A 22,849-nucleotide genomic window follows, 5' to 3' on the forward strand; every position below is an offset into this window, starting at 1 on the left:
ACTTCAAAAGAGATGGCCATCTACAGTTTGTATATTGTAAATCTTTGATCAGACATAAGATACACTTCTCCTAATTAAGATAACATTTAAGTTATTTCAAAGAGAAAACTTCTGTCTTATTATCTAAGTCACAGAAACCCCTCAGATGTGTATACCAAGATGAGTGATAAACTTATCAGACATGGCCTAAATATATACAAAGATGTGGGGCCCCTATTGTGTTTGAATCCACAAATTCTAGACAATGGAAGTTTGGCCAGGCAAAAGACACGTTTACAGTGTAGATATTTAAATTCAATTCTTTTTTATGTACAGCTGGTATAGTTTTGTTTCTTGTAGAACAATGTGTGAAATGCTGGGTTTCATATGAATATGGGAGATTGTAGACCTAAGAAGCAGAGACAAATAACATTCATATTAGATAAATATTTGCTCAGATTGATAAATATTGCAAATAGATATATGAACGTTTAACATTTCTAACAATTATTTCTTTCATTTCAGGCGCCTAGTAAGTACACAGATAATTGGTACTTTAAATAATATCCTATGTGTTTTATACACTTAAAAAGAAACATACAGATATGAAATATTAATCTGTATGGGATAATAATCCAATGTAGATATAATTGTATAAAAACCACATATATTTGCTGATCTCAAAGCATGTATGTGATGTTGAGCGGATGGCTGAAAAAGGAAATTAAATCCAGGATGAAGATATAATCCTTAAATTGTTTCATAGAAAATATGGTTTAAATGCATTTTATACATTATAAGTGAAATACATTCACATGTGGTTTTAAAATGATCAGGATAAATGATACTGTGTGACCCATGTGTATTTGAACATGTAACTGATTAATATAAAGAAATTATGGCATTTTAAATGAACATTTTAAAGCAATGTTTTTACTATATAGAAACATTAAAAATGAAACTGTTTTTCTCGGTCTGCTGTCCCCGATGGTCAAAATCCAGTATTACAGCCAGAAGGCCTTTGGCTGTTAAAAATGAAATTTCCCAGGGCCAATCCGATAAGACCTCCCAGGTGTCCAATGAGATGTTCAGCTAGAAGGGCCTCCCAAACCAATTCACCAATGATGGTACAGAACATAAAGGGGTGGGGTTATATCACATTATAAAACCCCAAGCATAGGATAGTAAAGGGATGGCTGCTGTCTGTCTGCTAACTGGTAACTGAAATTGGCTGCGTTTGAAATACAGTTACAAAAAGGCAGGATCTTTTCCAGATAAGCCCGCCACTAATGCAAAAAGTGCACGCGCGAAAAGTTAAGCCCCGCCACTTTTTGACAGCTCCAATTTAATGCATGCATGCAACTATTATATTGCTACAAGAATCTCCATGCAACCCTGGGGTTATTGACACATATCTCGTTGTCTGCAGGACAAAACTAATGTCGCCCAGTACACAAAGCGTTAACTCCTTATCTGACAGCACTGCAATGATTAGCAGATCCCTATGGCAGCTAATGGGTTAAAGTGTCAAGATCTGATTTCCCACTCTTTCCCCACTTACCCTTAGCTTGCTGGCTGCTGTCACTGGGTCCCCAGATGTCACCTTGCACACAGCTGTGTGACCATGCATGCAGTCACGGCTCAGGCTCCTGCCTGCCCATACCAGGACTCAACACTCACTAAATCCTCAGCGAAAAAGGGATCCTGCCATAGGAGTCTGAGCTTTCTCTGGTCTCACACTCTCCCGGTGCAGAACTTTATGCAAAGTTTCACATCACACTCCAACTTAATCTTTACTCTCCAGATTGTGATACAAACACGAACTAACAAACCCCAAACATGTGAAAAATAAAATAATAAAACTTTGCGCCAGGGATCCAAGACAAGAGTTGAAGTAACACAAAATGTATTGCTGGTTATAAGTCAGGCTTCCTATCCTGTCTTGCAATTTATACTTCTGTGTCTGTTTTTAAAATACAAATAATTATATTAATAATAATAAAAATTCATTCTCGAAAAACTGTAAGCAGCAATGCACTCTGGGCGCTAGCTAATAATCTTTTTTGGGTGGAGGGGGTTAACTTTTTGGCGGGGCTCATCTGGAAAAGATCCTAAAAAGGAAATAATTATATTAATAATAATAAAAATTCACTCTCGAGGGGGCGGGGCCAACTATAGAGCTGGACGGACGTGTCTCGGTGCAGCTCCCGGTTCCAGGATCCTAAATTAGGGGTTTTTCCATATACCGCTAAGTCTTTCTGACTAACTTTTGTGTGAATAAACCTAAGAACTGATATATCGCCGCTACGAGCCGTTAAGGGGCCGGTGAGTCTGCACCGAGTTGTCACTACTATCCTATACAGTAAGGGCAAGGTGAACTGGATGATCCTAAACCTGAGCCAATACTCTGCACTTGGAGACTGTAAGTACTGTGGCTGGGATTATTCCGATAGGACCCTGGAAGTAGCGACACACTGAAGAACATAGCTGCCTTTTTTTTAGTCTGCAGGGCGGGAACCGCCATTTTGTGGATAACTCATTCTACTCACAAGCCTCCAGTTATCCACTGAACTTACATGAAGCTTAGAACGTACTCATACTTAACGTTTCCTAACAAGCCCTAAACATGGAGGTTGCGTCCTATTTCCTAGAGGAGCTGCGGTGTCTGCTTGAAAGCCACCATGCTGCCTTGGCTGACAAGCTGTACACGTCAGCTAACAATAACGGCATCTGCCATCCTCAACATCCAGACGCAACCGAGCACATCTTGATAGAATGCGGTGGGAGCGGTGTTTTGGGGCCCTGGTGCCTACCTCCTACTGCTAGTGTATCTGCAGAAGATCAGACCGTTAGCACAGGGAAGCCGCCAGCTCATTACATCTGTGTGTCGGCTGGAAGAGCAGAGAGCGCGATCACAAGCCTAGAAGCTATACCAGTTAGTGCAACCCCACATACAGTGCCCGGTCCAGCTATGCTACACAGTCTCAACGACTTTACTATACAGGTGATTCCTACCAGGGCTTATGGGGATGGCCTCGGGACCTTAGAGCTGCACAGTGCACATCCTACTACAATGACAATGACAATGATTTGCATGTTTTCTTCCTTGCCTTAGAGTCTGCAATACTAGCTCCGGTACAGATTTATGCAACGCTCTTTACAATTTTTCTCCCCTTGAGTAAGTGGGATCCTGGTGGTAACCCGGGTTATCCGCGTTAAGTTTGACCATTTCTTCCCTCATAGCCTAATGGAGATGTTTGCCGCGCTCATACACGTACTTCACTAGCTACCGCTATATTATAGCAATAAGACTCCTTGTACAGTAGCCCTGTGGTTGTACTCCCGAGTGCTGAGTTGAGGAACTGTATGTTTGCCGATTAACATAAGCTGCTCCCTTGAACATTTGAAAATTTGTTTGACCCCTATGTTTTGCTATATTCACTGGGGCATCAATAGAAATTAAATGTAATGCTATGTATACGCATTTATATGTATATCTGAATGGGGCTAGACCATCACTTTTCTAGTTAGCATGTATAGATACTACTTTCCACTTACAGGCCCCTCACTGGTTATTCGCACCCATTGTCATATAAATAGAATTTAAGCATTTCCTCTCATAACACTTATAGGTCTGTACTTATATGTCTGCAGCTTACTATACTTCCTGCATATATTTATGTCATATAACACAGGACTTTCAGCCTGCATGTTAAGACTACCCAATATTGTTATTTTTTTTTATTTTTATTTTTTCATTGTGCTCTCTAACATAGATAACCCCCTTCACTATGCTAGGGCATTGCTGACACTCTCTTTTACTACCACAAAGACTTCATGCCGACAATGAGAGAGAAATGTGTGCAGCCTTTTGGGATTTCTCTACAATCTATTTTGTGACTATGTTTTCCATGTTGTCTCTGTTTGCTGCTGTGTGCTTTATATAGTTTTCAATTCATGAATGTTTACCCATTATTTTCTTGTTTTCTAACGTCTTTTTCAAGACCCAATATTTGCCAGGCTCTTAAAGTTAGAATTTTATACTCACTTCTACTATATATTACAGTGCCTCCATGGGGAAATGATATAAATGCTCAGAACACATCGATAACATTTAGCATGGGATTAGGCTTGATACACATACCAAGTACAGTACTCACGATTCAGGCACACTAGCTCCAAACGATCTACCCTGCTGAAATATAAGGCAATATGTAATGTAAGTGATAATTTAAAGTGTGGGGATGATGAACCCCTATCCCTGACTGTAACTGCTCCTACCTGATCTTTCATATATACAGCATAGTTGAGAAATAGGGAAGACGGGTCAAATTTGAACTGAGTTGGGTATGACTTTACTGAATAATAGAGATCCTACATTTGTGCTGAACAATGGCACTTTGTGTCTAATGCTGCAGGGCATAGGGCCCATGCCCTGTAGCAGATTGATACTACATCTTCCCGTATATTTCCCCACCTATGTAACTGGACATTGATCTCCTAAACTTCCTATACATGTCTGAGGAGTTATGTTCAACTGTTTTACTTGAGAGTGACCCAGCTCTCTGTATTTCAGTATGTTTATTGATACAAGTTCCTGTCTTGAAATTACAGTTAAAGCAAATAATGTATAGAGTACTGCCTGCATATCTGAATGGTCCACCCTCCTGTTATATTGTCCAGTGTACTGCTGGGATATAAACTTATTTATATAAAACTATGCTCTCTGCTTACCTAGTGGAGTTTATCAGTTAATTATAATTGGTGGGTCTGCGGATGGATAGATTTTTCCCACTGTCATATTGATATTGTTTGCTCATTATTTTTTCTTTTATATTCTTGACTTGAGCTTACTTATTGGGGCTTCACATTACCAACAATTTGGGCACTGATACAATGTCCCTTGGAACACTGTAGAGTATTGCTATATACTTGATATCCTGGGGACCCATTGATGATTATGTATTGTATACCCCATATAATGTAAAGTCTATGTAGAATGAGCATCTTTACTTCTGCAGCTACTGGGCATATCTTCTTTTTATTAGTTGTACTCACTGGTCATACTCTGGGACCTGCTATATATTGGTTCAGTATGTAATGTATCTATATAATATGTATAGGGGAACAGTAGACTCTCTTTTTATTTACTTATTTGCCTATGTTAGACATTTAATCTTGTATGATCCTTATAACAGCTATCTAGAATGTAAGAAAAAAGCCTTAGTGGGGGCTGGACCTACACTGTGGCTATTTCATATAGTCTCCCTCTTCACAATATTATAAATGAGCTACTCAAACAGTGCTAGGTTTAATGCCTGAAACATCTAGGCCTTCTTGTGCAGAGTAAGTCATTGACTCATCTTTCAACGAGCCCATTCCCATGTGTCCTCTTATAACCCTGATGCTCGTGAAACTCTTAGAATAGAAATGGTTCTTTGTTTATATATTTCGTTTAACACACTCAAATTAACGCTCCCTCCCCCCCCCCCCCACAATGCACCTCCTATACCAGGAGGGTTAACTATGCAGTTTCTCTAACCAATACCGCACCTTAATTTCCTTTTTTATAACTATATCTTGCAATACAAAATATTATTGACATTACTTTTCCTCCCAAGCCTAGCAAGATTGCCTAGCATTATCATTTTTTTTCACAATCCGAAGAAATATAGCATCACAGAAAAATAACCTACAAAATCCGAGGTCATAATGATGAGATCCAAGAGTGGTCTCTCTTTTTCCTTTTACCTTCCCTCACTTTCAGTTATTTCCCTTATGCTTGGTTCATGAAGGACCTCTAGCGTGGATTAGGGAAGGTTCCCCTTTATATAGGCACTGCATACTAACTTTGTTGATTTGTTTATGTTCTATTATGTAACACTTTCAGAAAACTTATTGTATGCCATTTTTGTTACATACCTATGCTGTTTGTATGCCTATTTTGAGTACCTCAATAAAAATTGTTTAAAAAAAAAAAAAAAATTTCACTCTCGAAAAACTGTAAGCAGCAATGCACTCTGGGCGCTAGCTAATAATCTTTTTTGGGTGGCGGGGGTTAACTTTTTGGCGGGGGTTAACTTTTTGGCGGGGCTTATCTGGAAAAGATCCAAAAGGCATTATGGCTACCCTTACTTTTCCACATGCAAAACACTCCTTTTGTATTCTGAGGTGAAATTGGACCTATTGAGAAATATTGGAAGCTGAATATCGATTTGGTTATATCTGGTAAAATATAAGAGGTTGCTAAATATAGGTAAAATTTTAAAACAAACATCCATTGTTGCTGTAATTAGCAGACTTAAAGGGACAGTCTACCCCAGAATTGTTATTGTTTTAAAAGATAGATAATCCCTTTATTACCCATTTCCCAGTTTTGCTTAACCAACACAGTTATAATAATATACTTTTAACCTCTGTGATTATCTTGTATCTAAGCCTCTGCAAACTGCCCCTTTTTTCAGTTCTTTTGACAGACTTGCAGTCTAGCCAATCAGTGCCTGCTCCCAGATAACTTCTCGTGCACGAGCACAGTGTTATCTATATGAAATACGTGAACTAACACCCTCTAGTGGTGAAAAACTGTTAAAATGCAATCTGAAAGAGGTGGGCTTCAAGGTCTAAGAAATTAGCATATGAACCTCCTAGGTTAAGCTTTCAACTAAGAATACCAAGAGAACAAAGCAAAATTGGTGATAAAAGTAAATTGGAAAATTGTTTAAAATTACATGCTCTATCTGAATCATGAAAGTTTATTTTGGCCTAGACTGTCCCTTTAAAGGAATAAATTGTATTTTAACCTTGTATTTCATAGCCTGTGTATTTTAAAACTAATCCTTAGTGCGGAGTAATTTATCTTTGCAAATATATATATATATATATATATTCGAATTGGTCTTATTTGTAAGTAATTAAGAATTTATTTCAGCTTAGATAAATTGGCATAGGAGTTTGGTTGTTGGCACAAATAATATATACAATTTCTGATGTTTTAAATTGGAATTCTATAAGATAAATTGTGGCTATATAGCTGATTGTACTGCTTGAATGTTAGTGGCTTATATCTTGGTCTCATTGTGGTATTTTAATACAATTCAATTGTGAATAAATAAGGTAAACTTTTATGATCTTTGCATAGCATATTTTAATAATTTAAACGTGTATAGTATTGATTCATATCTGGTTTTCTACAAATATATTTCAATGTGTCTATAAATATTAACTAATAAAAAGAACTTAGGAATGTTATATTAATTTTATGGTTTTGTATATGCATTTTATTGGGGTTTAGTTTAAAGGATAATTATTAAATATATTGTATTATAACCCAGCTATATACTGACATACCCATAAATTAAAACAAAACGGACATATAGATAAAGTATAAATCTGAGATCTATAATCATATCGTCCCCTATAAAAGGGGAAGGAAAGTATAAATAAAAAATTGTGATGATTTAAGGATAGGAAATGATAATCCTAGAGAAGGAGAATCATGCCCAAAAAATTGTATTCCTTAATATGTAGCATACAAGATAAAAGATAAGCAGATAGAATATTCTTTCCATGAAAAACAAGAAAAATATATTTAATAGAGTAATTACATTAAACTGCCACAAGATGGTATCAAATACTAAGAAATCCCTGCTAATAAGTTTAAAGGGACATTAAACACTAAATACATGCTAGATAGAATGATGCATTCAAAGAAAAGATTAGTCCATGACTAACATGTAGATGTATTTTTTAAAGTTTCCTTAGTTGTTTAAAAAGTGACAAAATAAGTGTAAAGTTTTAGTGTCTATAAAACACTGGGAGCTGCCATGTTGTAACTTGTGTTACCTTCTCTGCTGTGGCCAATTAGGGTCAATTATAAATAGGTCACTAGAGTGTGCAGCCAATGGTTGTGCTGGATTTAAACAGTGTTCTGCACTTCCATTTCTAACAGGAACTGAAAAGCTCACAATTTCAGAATGGAATTACAGACAAAGAGGACAAAATAAATAATGAAAGTATATTGCAGAGTTGTTTTATTATATACAATTTATCATTTTATATTACCATCTCAAAGTGTTTAATGTCCCTTTAAGAAACTAATACAGAACATAAAACCAAGTCTTTACATATGCTCCAACACAGTGTTTTTCAACCAGTGTGCCGTGACAGATCTTCAGGTGTGCTCTGGCATTCCCCGGCTGCTCTGCAATTTTTTTGTAATTTTTTTTAAGCAATATTATTGGTCACATATATCAAATGACCACATTCAGACCCAGTGCATGATGAGACCGACGTTTGCAGTCACATGGCCAGTCAGCTTTTTGGCACACGTGACTACACGTGCCGTGTCCCTGCTCTAGTCTAGTGTCTTCTGGAATCTGGAGAGAAGTGATGAACAACTGCATGCCGCTAAGCTCTGACAAGTAAGACAGACTCTGAGTGCTCAGTCACTTCTAAAAAGCTTGGTCAATGCTGAGTTAGGCGGGGACTGGTAAAGTGTTAGGGTTATTGTAAGGGTACAACATTCACTTCTTTCCCACAGCCTGTGTAAAGTAAACATGAGCACTAACGAGTTGTATCTGATCTGTGAATAAGTGAATCACTTATTCACAGATCAGATACAACTCGTTAGTGCTCATGTTTACTTTACACAGGCTGTGGGAAAGAAGTGAATGTTGTAAAACTTTCACCAGCAGGTTCCTCCCCCACACCGTGACATGTCAGGTATGTTTGGGTCCCACTGTGGTTGTGCAAGTAGTGCAGCGCGTCTCTTCTGCGCTAAGTCTGACTCATGTCACCTGGAAAGGAAGCTAAATAGCGCAGCGTAGCCTATCAGATTCTGACTGTGGATGTGATTTACTAGGTGGGGGGGGGGGGGGGTTAGAGGGGGGAGAGCAGGACACAGTGTTCTTGGATGAGCTAACACCAGCCGACACGCAGAATATTTTCAGTTCTATCTGATCAGTCTGGAGAGCAGAGCAGACTAAAGTGGAAAACTCTGCTGCCTAAATTAAAACACATACAGATTATGTACGCACACAGAGACACTGTGTGTAGCAGCTCATTTACTGAATTTTGAGTCCACTGTTAATGCATGCAAAATACAAGTGATGCATATATATTTAATTAGGACTGTGCACTTTGAGAGTCTGCACTAAAAAAAGATAAAACAAGTCCAAAGTATTTAAAAGACAAGATTCTTGTGTGCAGTTTATTTAAAGTTGTAGGTAGCATATCTGTATTATTCAAATTGCACGTATTTTTGGACAACACACAAGGTAAAACAGATGAGGTATTTGCAGAACTAAACTGCAGCAGGGTGAATATATATATATATATATATATATATATACATATATATATATATATATACATATATATATATATATATATATATATATATATATATATATATATATATATATATATATATATATATATATACACACACACACACATACATATACTGCAGCTGTGTGTGTGTATATATATATATATATACATATATATACATACACATATATATACACACACACACACTGCAGCTGTGGGTGTACACAGGATTTTTTAATGTAAAAAAATGTACCACGGCAAAAAAAAGGTTGAAAATCACTGCTCCAACATATTAATATGCAGCACACATCCTTTCCTTTTTTCTAATAAACTATGACTGAAAATAGCTATCCCTAGACATAAAACCCCGTAGATGGGGGATTAACATCGCACCAGGGGCGCGATCCGATATAGATCGCAGTTTGCGGCGCAAGCGAGGGAACCCACGTCGCCCGCAGTTTCAGCTCGCAACTCGAGCCATCCAATATGCGGCGCCGTCACTTGCTAAAGTGGCGCAAGTCTCACAAACCAGCGATGTCCAGAAATCTGCGTAAGTACAGATTTTTGGAGTCGCCAGTGACTTGCGCCACGGTAGAAACTGCCGGCGCCTATAAAACCTAACTAAAGTCTAAATCACCCGCACTGTCTAACACGCCTCCTAAACATAGCCCGACACGTCTAACACGCCTCCCTAACATAGCCCGACACGTCTAACCCTCTATCCGCTATCCCCCCTCACTATCCTAACAATAAAAAAGCTATTAACCCCTAAACCGCCGCTCCCGTACCCCGCCGCAACCTAATAAAGTTATTAACCCCTAAACCGTCGCTCCCGTACCCCGCCGCCAGCTATATTATAGGAATATTTTAGTTTATAAATGAATTAGATTAATTTAATATAAATTTAGTTAGGGGTGTTAGGGTTAGATAGAGTTAATATAGTTAATATAAATACTATAGTAACTATATTAACTATATTAACCCTAATATAATTAGGGTTAATATAGTTAATATATATAATGTAATACCTATATTAACTATAATATACTTAGGGTTAATATAGATAATATAGCTGGCGGCGGGGTAGGTAGATTAAATTAGGGGTTAATCATTTTAATAGAGATGGCGGCGGTGTTAGGGGCTTACATTAGGGGTTAATAATTTTAAGATAGATGGCGGCGGTGTTAGGGGCTCACTTTAGGGGGTTATAGATATAATATAGCTGGCGGCGGGGTACGGGAGAGACGGTTTAGGGGTTAATAACTTTATTAGGGATTTCGGGGGGGATCGCGGTTGACAGGTAGATAGACTGCGCATGCGTTAGGTTTATTTTAGAAGATCGCGGTTGACAGGGAGATAGACATTGCGCCTGCGTTAGGTGTTAGGTTTATTTTAGCAGCCAGTTTAGGGAGTTACGGGGCTCCAATAGTCAGCGTAAGGCTTCTTACGGCTGCTTTTTGTGGCGAGGTGAAAATGGAGTAAGTTTTCTCCATTTTCGCCACGTAAGTCCTTACGCTGCATATTGGATACCAAACTGCGCTGGTTTGGTATACCTGCCTATAGCCCAAAAAACTACGGGCGACGGCAGAAATATACGCGCGTAACTTCTAGGTTACGCCGTATATGTGATACCAAACCAGCGTAAATATTGGCGTCGCCGGCTTTTGCGGGCGACGATTTTTATCGGATCGACCCCCAGAAAAGTCCAACACAAGTGTACAGGTACTGATAGAACAAAATCCTCTGATATGTAATACGATAAATTCTCCCTCTGGAAAGTAATGCTGTGAGGAAATGGGTTGACCTAAAGAACATTAACCACCACCAGTTATCATCTTAGCATATAATAAAGCTTATGTGCTAGCGTCTGTCTGATGGCTTAATGCACCCACACTGTATACAATAGGCTACGCATTTCACTGGAAGACAAATCAGTCTCTGACACTGTGGATAAGCGCGCCAAAAGCAGCCTGCGGCAGGAAATTCTTTTAACCCCATTGAGCCGCGATCAAGCCTCTGTCTCCCAAGTTGTAGTTAGGGATAATAAACTACTTATGATATTTTGTAGCTGTCATGCCCCCATCAAGTGAAAAAAACGGACATAAGCCGCGATAGTGTGTGAACACAAAGCTCTTAAAGCTAAGCGGCTGTCTGCAGTGAATGCTGCCGCTCTCTAAAAGTGAAACCAAACAGCCCTCTCCAGGTTCAACAATAAAGGTAAAAAACCCATACCAGAAATCGAAGCGTCAAGGCTTTTAACCCAGATGGCCAATTAAATCTAAAAGTGTTTCACAGATACCATCCACTAAGAGAAAGGGACTTACTCTAAGCCGAGCTGTGCCGGTGTAAGGCAGCGATTGCGGAAAACGCCATTAAAGAGACAGATACGACCATTAAAGATTGAAGGCTTGCTGCTCTCTTAAAAAGCACCACCGAAATAAAGTTAGATACAGGCCAACTAGCATGACTTAGCACACACTCCCGCAATAAAGGCAAAGAGTCCAGGCATACTAAGCAAAAGGCATAATGGCTCTATAATAACCGTTACTCAGAGGGAACCACCGATTGCAGAGTCCTCTGTGTATAAACTCCCAGAGTAGACTCCTTCAATCACCTTCTTATATCAAAATCCCACCACAGGGACTCCATGATTACTATAATGTCCCCATCAGAGGTAAACCAGTGCCCACTTGGTCACCCATCCATTCTGTCCCAGAAAACCACCTCCCAGTAAGGAGATACAATGGGACTTACCTCAGGGATCTATTGCTGCTATGTAGATGCAACCCTTAAGGCCTTCAGCTTCATCCAGACTTCTGACAGGGACCTGAGTAGACAGGAAAGCAGAGTAACTAACCCTGGTTGCCGGGTGAGGTGTTAGCATAGATTGCTGGAGAGAGAACAGAGAACTACCCTGCAACCTCCAGCAGCTAACAGCTACCAATACTCTTACTCAAGAGAATTACATGGACACAGTATTACCCCAGTCCTGCTTGAAGGGAAGCATAAAGGACTTAGTTCAATATTTCTTCAGAGCACAATCTTCACTTCCTCCGTGTTACGAAGGCAAAGAATGAATGGAAGTTATGGGAAGTGGGAGGGATACTTAAGCTTTGCTGGGGTGTCTTTGCCTCCTCCTGGTAGCCAGGTGCTGAATTCCCAACAGTAATTGAATGGAATTGTGGACTCTCCATGCCATTGGGAAGAAACATAACTTTCTATATACATAGCAGGTGCTGCCCATTTGCCGTGAGGCCAGGCACGCATGGCGCATGATAGCAAACCTCGTCTACCCCGAACATATTACACTGATCCATTAAAATCTATAATAATATAAGCTAAAATATGATGGTTAAAAAAGAAATAAAATAATAATAAAAATGGAAACACTTCCACCTAAGAGTAATTTAATATATAATAAAAAATCATCTAAAACATAATTCTAAAATTATAGATGTCTCAGTTATTCAGCAAAAATAAAGCTAGGGCAACAACAAGATGGGTAACTATCTCCACTGACATAGAAATCACGATTACAAACGTATTACGAAATATTGCCCATCGATGGCTGCTTCAAACCCATAACAGGTTAAAAATATATGTTGTCTTCTCACTACTCTTTTATGATTCACTATAAACCTTATTTAAAAAATTCTGGGCATTACCATGTGAGCCCTCTAAAACAATAATGTATACCAGACCTAAAGTATAAGCACACCATTACATTATATTATTTAATTTAACAAAATCTTTTAATGGGAAGCATATAACACCAAGTTTCTCCAACCAAAAGAGTGGATGTACTTTAAATAAACACTTCCACTGCTTACTTATCATAGGGTCAGGTTATTGGGCAGTATTCATTGTACAATGCTCACCCATCACACTCAGCAATATCTATCCAGTCCCCAATCACAGGACCGATGCCCAGCGGTGTTCTACATAGAAAATGTTGCCAGGTGACATTCTAACATAACCAGTTGTGGGCAGTATAATACTTTGCAATATTATAACATTTTCTGTTATTACTGTTACTTAAAAGGGACATGAAACCCAATTTTTTTCTTTCATGATTCAGATAGAGAATACCATTTAAAACAACTTTCCAACTTACTTCTTTTATCTAATTTGTTTTGTTCTCTTGGTATCTTGTGTTGAAAGGGAAACCCAGGTAGGCTCTGGAGCTGCCGATTGGATGCTGCACATATATGCTTCATGTGATTGGCTCACCCAGTATATTAACTGGCTCCAAGTAGTGCATTGTTGCTTTTTCAGCAAAGGATACCAAGAAAATTAGGTAATATAAGTAAACTGGAATCGTGTTTAAAATTGTATTCTCTAGCTAAATAATGAAAGAACATTTTTGGATTCCATGTCCCTTTAAGGTTTTCAAAGCAAATATTAATTGCATAATTTAACAAAAAATGATTACTGTATTATCTATTGCTCATTGTTTGATACCAGGTTAAACCCTGTAGAATGGATTATTTCAAATCTAGTTCCCTATTATTATTACTGAATGCTAGTCTAGATGACATACTTACACATTTTTAAAACAAGGATATTCTAAGCAATAAATCATTTTCTGAGTTCTACAGTTAAAGAAACCTTTCACAATTCTCTTACTGTGTGGAAAAATATCCAATATTTACATTTTCAATGAAGAAACAGTATGTATAGTGACTACAAAGAGAATATCCTCATAGAGAGTTATAGCAATATTGTCCCCAATGCATTTACATTAGATGTACCAACAAATACTATTTTCAGCCTCCAATCTCCATTTCTTTACCATCAAGAGATAACTCCTTAGTGTATTTATTGATCTTTGGAATGCAATGCAATACTTAATTTAGCTGGACAATCACATTCTTTTAACCTCAATCTTAATTCCCATCTCCTTTTTTTGTGATCAGAACATTTTCACCTGATGAGGGGTGCAGTCTTAGCATTACTTATTGCCTATCAGCCTTTTGTAGCTTGCATGTGTTAATTTACTCTACAGTGTCTGCTTGCTTGCCTTTATCTTACCTTTCCAATAGTGCCCCTGTGAAGGAAAAAGCTGGGGAGAGAGAGAAAGATACCCAATTAGGCAAATGCATGAATACAAAAGAGCTGAACAATTACAATAAAGTGAGGTCCCAATATCAACTATTAAGATCTCTAGGTGCACGTGTTACATCAATAAATACATTTCCCTCTGTTTTAGAACACATCACCCACCCATAGACAACAAGTATCATTCAAAGGGCCACCAAGCCTTTACAGGTAATAGGGCTGATTTTAAAAGACCGAAATACTGTACTGCCATCTGCAGTGCTACTTATTTATCTATCAGGGACATTGTACACACAGGCTCCAAGTTACTGTAGGTTTTGAGAAGCAGTTATGATAAAGGAAGTAACTATAGTATATTTAGGATCTGGGATACAGTGTACAGATTTAGTAGCTATCAGTCTCCAAATAAAGGGCCGTGATACCCAAATGTTGAAACACTTGAAAGTGATGCAGCATAGCTGTAAAAAGCAGACTAGAAAATATCACCTGAACATCTCTATGTAAAAAGAAAGATATTTTACCTCAAAATGTCATAAGTATTCAAACCCCATTGCAAAGGACTTAATGCAGCAAATCAGTATGTCTGTAGACAGAGCATACAATTTTAAAAAACTTTCACATTTACTTCTATTATTTAATTTGCTTCCTTCTCTTGTTATCCTTGGCTGAAAGGTTTATCTTGGTAAGCTCAGAAGCAGCAAATAACCTAGGTTCTAGCTGCTGATTGGTGGCTGTATATATATATATATATATATATATATATATATATATATATATATATATATATATATATATATATATATATATATATATACACATACTGATTGTCATTGGCTCACCTATGTGGTCAGGTATAAACCAGTAGTGCATTGCTGCTCCTTCAACAAATTATATTAAGAGAATGAAGCAAATTTAATAATAGAAGTAAATTGGAAAGTTGTTTAAAATTGTATGTTTTACCTAAATCATGAAAATACATTTTTGGGTTTCATGTCCCTTTAAGGAAGTTGCCTTAATATTATCAAATCCAAAGGCAGATACATTTTAGCATGGTTAAAAGTGGAAAGCCTACCATTTTCACATTACTCTTTATCTGAAGAACAAGCTTTATATATTTTTACGTCACATTTTGCTTTCTTTCTATGCATAAAACGTTTAATTTAATAAAAACAGAAATGAGTACGGCTTTATGATTACATTTAACTGCCATGAAATTCCTCATTTTTTTATTCTGCATTTAATTTTAAACATTTTAATGTTAAAAATGAATAAATATGTAATCTAATACATTTACATGATATACTGTCACAGTTATTTATGTGTTTTATTGCTTCGCCATAGTGATTACTCACAATATGTTTGAAAACATTTGAAAAATAATTGTTGGAAAGTTTGAGTGGCTATTTCCATTTACTAAAATGTTAAAATGATGTTGTTTAAGTAAATGGTAGGAATCTTGTTAATTATTTCATATTTTCTTCTCTAAATGTGGAGTCCCAAAAGGGAAAAAACAATTTGTACAGGTTTAATCAGGAATAGACCAAATTGGTTCAATTTTTGAATCAAGTAAAAATGTAACATAGTGCACCCTTCATTGTTAGTAAATATCAAAAGTTCTTACTTGTTGCCAGCATCTTCCCCGCTGACTATGTTTCCATCCACAATAGTAAAGGAACCAATACCTAGAAAGCCAGCATGGAAAAGCGCATCAAACATCACCAAGTGAAAAGGTTTGTCTCACACAGATTTTTAGTGAATAAATACCTCAGATGTGTGTTTGTCCCTTCAATGTCTTTTATATTCAGAATATTTAGGCTTTTCCTACACTTCCTCATTGTTTTATTCTGTACATTTCTCCCTTGGAAGATGCGTGCACAAATCAACTCACATTTTAGTAAACTAGCAATTCCATCTATTACTTCTGATTTATGGCTCCTGCTGTTTCAAACTGCTTTTAAAGCTAGACATTGTATTACTTCTGGCATTCTCTCAGCATGTTTGTATGCCAGGGTCCCTGATTGCTATTAATTATAGGGACGGGAAAGTCAAAATTAAACTTTCATGGTTTAGGAAGAGCATGCAATTTTATAGGACTTTTCAATGTATTTCTATTTTCAAATTAACTTTGTATGCATGGTATCCTTTGTTGAAAAGCATACCTAGATAGGCTCAGGAGCAGCAATGAACTATTTCTAAGGACTTATTGTATGAATTGCAGGGCCTGGATTCTATGCTGTTCACTATAATAGAGCTACTGTGAAAATATTCTGTGACAGGGAATCTCAAATAGGACACAATTTTGTAAGCCTCAACCCTCACATAGGCAGACCTCAATCAATAAGCTAAAAAGGGGGCTAACCTGTAAGTCCTAGGGAGTAGAGAGCTGCATCCTCTGAAAATAATTAAAGGGGCATTCCAGCTAAAATTTAAATGCACATAGATGAATTATGTATTTGAATAGAAATATATTTGCAATATACATATATAGGCAAAAATTATTCTAGTAAACGTTATTCCTGTTGTAGTGTTAACATTTTTCTCTGCACGTGCATGTGAAGCATAGCTAAATATTCTCAGTGCACCAGCATTTTAAATACTGCAGCTCCTCAGAGCGCCAGTGGGGTTTGTATCATGTCAGCTATAAACAAATGGAGTCATTACCAGATCATACAAGCACCTAAGGCTCTCTGAGCAAGTGCTACTAAAACGCTGATGTACGCTGCACACTTAAATACACATTTGAAACAGCTATAGCTTTTACCAGAAGCATTTTGGCTAATACATATATAAGACAAAAATGCTTCTATTCAAAACTGAAATCCATCCATGTGACTCAAATTTTGGCTGGAATGTCCCTTTAAGCTCTCTGAAATGGAGAATCTCCCAGGGGATAAAAAAATCTTGACATGGAGCACCAAGCACTGATAATATTTTTTTGAAGCACATACAAATTAAATTACACTGCTTTCAGGGTACTTTACCCTCTCTTCTCATTTGAATGACATATATATCAGTGCAAAAACGTGTATTGGCAAGATAAAACAGAGAGATCTGCAGGGATAACATGCTTAAAGAATACAAGATCTGTGAGAAACAACACCCCTGTTCAGTACACTCTACAAGGCTGCACAACTTATTTGGTATGATTTTAATGTTGCATTTCAAAACTACATTGTGCATTAAAGTCAAAATTAAACTTTCATAATTTACTTCTATTATCTAATTTGCTTAGTTGGCTTGGGATCCTTTGTTGAAAAGCAAACATAAATAGACCCAGGAGTAGCAATGCACTACTGGGAGCTATCTGGTGCTTGGTTGCTACACACATATGCCTACTGTCATTGGCTCACTAGATGTGCTCAACTATGTCCTAGTAGTACATTGTTCCTCTGAAGCTGACTGTAACTATGTGTTTAAACCTTTTGCATGAGTTAATAAATAGTTGCATGCAAACAATAGAACAATAATAAAATGATCTAATGCTTTTTTACGTGTTTATATCCCTTTAATATGGCAAGTGCCATACTTTGTTATTTGGCATTCATTTTACAAATGAATGATGAGTATGGCCACAGTCAACAGCTTTCAGCTATTTTCAGTGCCAGATTTATTACTGTTAAAGTGCAATACACAAATATCAGGGTCTAAAATATATAAACATTATGCAATGCTTCTTAATACATTTTTTTTTAATCTTAGGCCTAATGGACCCGTTACATTATTCAGGTAGCCAGGTTCTTTTTTTTTGTATCTTACTCTTGGCATTCAACATTGAATGCTCCCAACATTTAAAAACATTTAACTATAAATTAGTTATCATATCTACAGGTAACACTGGTATTAGAGATGCCCATAGACAAGTTGGATTTTGATTCCACGTACAGTAAAACTCATTAGCTTATTACTTACCTGGCAGTACCAGGTTCTTGAGAATTTCAGTGCCAGTGGCTGTTGCATTTATTAGACAAACGTGAGCAGATTCAAGGGCTTCCTGACCATGATCACCCCATAACCTGCAAAACAAGAGCTAGACATGATTAACAGCTGGACCTCACAGTACTGATGAGACTTCTTAGATAACTTCACCAGAGTAAAGAACTTTAGATTATCAGCCCTTAGATTATTGACCCTACACTACTGTGTATTTAACACCTGCAAAGGGGTGAAACACACATTAGAAGTGCTGTTCAGGACCTGCGGAAACTGCTAGTTGCACATCCAAGTCGTGCAACTAGCGCCGTTGACTGAAACAAGGCGGTTTCCACTCGGAATCAGCAGTACTCTGCAGGTGCCGAATTGCACTTCTACTATGTGTTTAACCCATTTGAAGGGGTTAAACATACCGCAGTGACGGGTCAACGAATTAGAGCATTTACATCTTTTTACTATTGTGGCCCTATAACTCCTGCAAAGGGTTTAAACACACAGGTAAAGTACAACTCAGACACAATAAACACTGCATCTCCCACAGGAACAAAGCTGGAGATTGACGCGGTTGTCCGACATCCCTTGCCATTTGTCTCAACAGTTGTTTCCTGCTCAGGACCAGCAGGAATTTATCTATGTGTTTAATCCTTTTTGAAAATAATATAGACACATATGTGTTGCACTATAGTGTCACATTAAAATAGACAAGTTTAATAAACAAACAAGCTTTACTGAATTGCTGCTAAGAGTTGTATCCTACATCTCAGAGATTTGAATACTGATGGACATATTTCCATTAAGACTAATATATATATATATATATATATATATATATATATATATATATATATATAGAGATAGATAAATAGATAGATAGATAGATAGATAGATACACACAGGTAGCCCTCAGTTTACGCCGGGGTTAGGTTCCAAAAGGAATGATTGTAAATCAAAACCGTTGTAAATTGAAACCGTTTATAATGTAAGTAAATGGAAAGTGAGGGAGTTAGGTTCCAGGCCCCTCTCAAAATTGTTATGAGTAACACCTAATACATTATTTTTAAAGCTTTGAAATGAAGACTTTAAATGCTAAACAGCATTATAAACCTAATAAAATAATCACACAACACAGAATATATAATTAAACTAAGTTAAATGAACAAAAACATTTGCTAAACAGCATTATAAACCTAATAAAATAATCACACAACACAGACTTCACTTGCATTTTTCTGCAAACAGTTCTTTCTATGCATTCCAATCTGGACTGATTTTCCATTCCTTTGAAATCTGCTCGATAGCTCAGGTCTGGTTAAACTGATTAATTTCAGCTTGCTTGCCTTTGCTGCAACACAAGCGGACAGCTCCACGTACTGGCTATTTTAATAAATGCACTGCTTCTCAATGCTTTTCAATAGCAGTCACATGACTGGAAAAAAAGGTTGTTATTCTGAAACAGTGTAAATTGAAACGTTGTAAAACGAGGGCCACTTGTATTACATTAGCTGAACAGGTAGTGGGATATGACTTTTAGAGTAATGTTTTTGTACAGTGCAGTCCTCACATATTCACCTACAGATAAATAAAGCATCACTTATACAGTTTATTACAGTGGTGCACAGCAGGTAGCTCTCAGAGAATTATCTTGCAACCCACCTCCCATTCTCTTAAAGAGACACTGTAGTATTTTTTTCAGCATTTGTTTATTAAAAATGGTATTTCAAAATATACATTTTTTCAAATGAAATGCATTTTCTTGTGCAAAATGTACAAATAGTTCCTTGTAAGGCTTGCTTGGGAATGTTCACTTCCACCAAAAGATGAGAGAGCTGTCCTTATCAGTGAGCATTAGTACGAAGTATACAAACTGTACTGTTGCACCAGGTTCAATTTATTTGTTTTACAATAAAGGGAAATGCAAAACAATTTTTTTCTTTCACGATTCAGATACAGTATTTGTTTCTCAATCACAGTCCCCAAGTACCCCCAACAGGCCAGGTTTTCATTATAGTAACTATGGTATTACTGACCAGCTGATTACTTCACCTGTGCACTGGTTCAGCTATAATAAAAACCTGGCCTGTTGGGGGTACTTGAGGACCGCGGTTGAGATACACTGGGATAGAGCATGCAATTTAAAGCAACTTTCTAATTTACACCTATTATCAATTTTTCTTTGTTCTCTTGGTATCTTTATTTGAAAAGCAGGAATGTAAGCTTAGGAGCAGGACCATTTTTAGTTCTGCACCTGTGTAGCCCTTGCCGATTTGTGGCTAAATGTAGCCACCAATCAGCAAGCACTACCCAGGTGCTGAACCTAAAATAGACTGGGCTCCTACGCTTACATTCCTGAATTTTCAAATAAAGATACTAAGAGAACGAAGAAAATTTGATAATAGGAGTAAATTAGAAAGTTGCTTTAAATTGCATGCTCTATCTGAATCATGAAAGAAGAAAACATGGGTTTCATATCCCTTTAACGCTCTCAGGCAACACTATATATATATATATATGTTTAGAAAATGTTTTCTGTTTTGTTTTTTTCATATGCATTTGAACAAAGGGAGAGAGAGCTTATTCTTGAATTGTATTTTAGTAGCATATACTTGTGCACATATTTCTATGCATGTCTTTCTCTACAGTATAGCTATGGTATCACAAAGTAAACCTTAAAGGGATACTAACCCCTCATTTTTTCTTTCATGATTCAGATAGAGCATGCAATTTTAAGCTACTTTCTAATTTACTCCTATAATCAATTTTTCTTTGTTCTCATGTTATCTTGATTTGAAAAAGCAGTAATAAAAGGTTAGGAGCCGGCCCATTTTTCAGTTCAGCACCTTGGTAGAGCTACTGATTGGTTTGCTACATTTAGCCACAAATCAGCAAGTGCTACCGATGTTCTGAACAAAAAATGGTCTGGCTCTAAAGCTTACAGTACTGCTTTTTCAAATCAAGATAGCATGAGAACAAAGAAAAATTGATAATAGGAGTAAATTAGAAAGGTGCTTAAAATCTCATGCTCTATCTGAATCATGAAAGAAAATAATTGGGTTTAGTGTTCCTTTAACATTGTAAATTATTTTCTCAGCCATATAACAAGGTTTTCCTTTAAAATTTAGAATGAGGTTCACTTCAGTGATGTTAACAATAATAATTTTGAGTAATCTTTTGCTTTTAAAAAGCCTCTTCTTCTCTTTTACTTCAGAGTACAACAGCCTGTAGATTGTTAAAATTTTGATAGTTTGCATTTTTGAAAAAATGTCCTATAATTTTATTATAAGATGCAAAATATCAATGATAAGCTGCAATCAATCTGCAGAGCTCCACTGTAGCAGTTGAAAAGGTTAAAGTCTATGGTAAAAAACGGCTTTAAAGGGTCAGTGTACTGTAAAATTTGTTTCCCCTTAAAGGGATAGAAATGTCAAAACACATGTGCATTGCTGCATTTCAAAGCATCATCCAATATACTACCATTAGCATAAATGCTACTAGTAAAATGTATTACTGTTTTACAGCAGCATAGGAACATACTGTGAGGGTCGTGCACCAAAATTCAAACACCACACCTTCTCAGAGAGTCAACAGTAGCTTATATAATACAAATGAAGACTTCACTGACACAATACACACCACTGACAGTCTTCAGAGCTTGAATACTGGTACATGAGCCCAATGAGCATATGTGCATATGCCACTAAAACAACACATTTCAGAACTTTGGCTAAAAGAATTTTTGCTAATGGAAGTATCATGCAAAATTGTTTCTATTCAAAACTCAAATGCACCCATGTACTGTACATTTCAATGTTGACCTTTATATCCCTTTGATGTGTTTCCAAAGACTTGTTATGACAGCATCAGAGTATAACATGTATGATAAATTGTTCCTTTAGATTTATTTTTGTATCAGAAAAGGCTGTTTCTGCTAATTGAAACCACAACCCAATGAAATGGGCTGAGCTTGAAGAGAGACCAGACCTCTATAATTTACGTCTAAATATTTACAGAATGTCTTCCTTATTTTATTTCTCACTGTTCGCTAAAAATAAACCAATAGAGAAAACCATGGAAAATAAATATTTTAATATATTTCTACCAAACCCCCCCTACACACACAATGGGATCATAATTTCATCAAAAACTTTGTTTTTTATAATAAGTACTTACAGGTGAAACTCGAAAAATTTGAATATTACTAATGCAACTTAAAAGGTGAAACTAATATATGAGATAGACTAATTACATGCAAAGCAAGATAGTTCAAGCCGTGATTTGTCATAATTGTGATGATTATAGCTTACAGGTCATGAAAACCCCAAATCCACAATCTCAGAAAATTAGAATATTGTGAAAAGGTGCAATATTCTAGGCTCAAAGTGTCCCACTTTAATCAGCTAATTAAGCCATAGCACCTGCAAAGGGTTCCTGAGCCTTTAAATGGTCTCTCAGTCTGGTTCAGTAGGAATCACATTCATGGGAAAGACTGCTGACCTGACAGTTGTGCAGAAAACCATCATTGACACCCTCCATAAGGAGGGAAAGCCTCAAAAGA

The 22,849-nt window shown here is 36.9% G+C and overlaps 1 protein-coding gene across 2 annotated transcripts in view; it reads right to left on the reverse strand.

Annotated features, from left to right (window-relative positions):
• Positions 1–22,849, reverse strand: part of NAE1 (NEDD8 activating enzyme E1 subunit 1) — a 172,220-nt gene that overhangs the window by 141,484 nt on the left and 7,887 nt on the right. For both annotated transcript variants that reach the window (XM_053704154.1, XM_053703323.1), the window contains exons 2-4: positions 18,277–18,380; positions 15,989–16,049; positions 14,341–14,371 (exon numbers count right to left, since the gene is read on the reverse strand). Coding sequence is in view for 1 of the 2 variants with exons in the window: in XM_053703323.1 (XP_053559298.1) it covers positions 14,341–14,371; positions 15,989–16,049; positions 18,277–18,380 (196 nt within the window). In the remaining variant the exon portion in view is untranslated. The remainder of the gene's footprint in view (positions 1–14,340; positions 14,372–15,988; positions 16,050–18,276; positions 18,381–22,849) is intronic.

Source organism: Bombina bombina, chromosome 1, assembly GCF_027579735.1.
Source record: "Bombina bombina isolate aBomBom1 chromosome 1, aBomBom1.pri, whole genome shotgun sequence".
In the NCBI taxonomy this organism is placed as follows: Eukaryota; Metazoa; Chordata; class Amphibia; order Anura; family Bombinatoridae; genus Bombina; species Bombina bombina.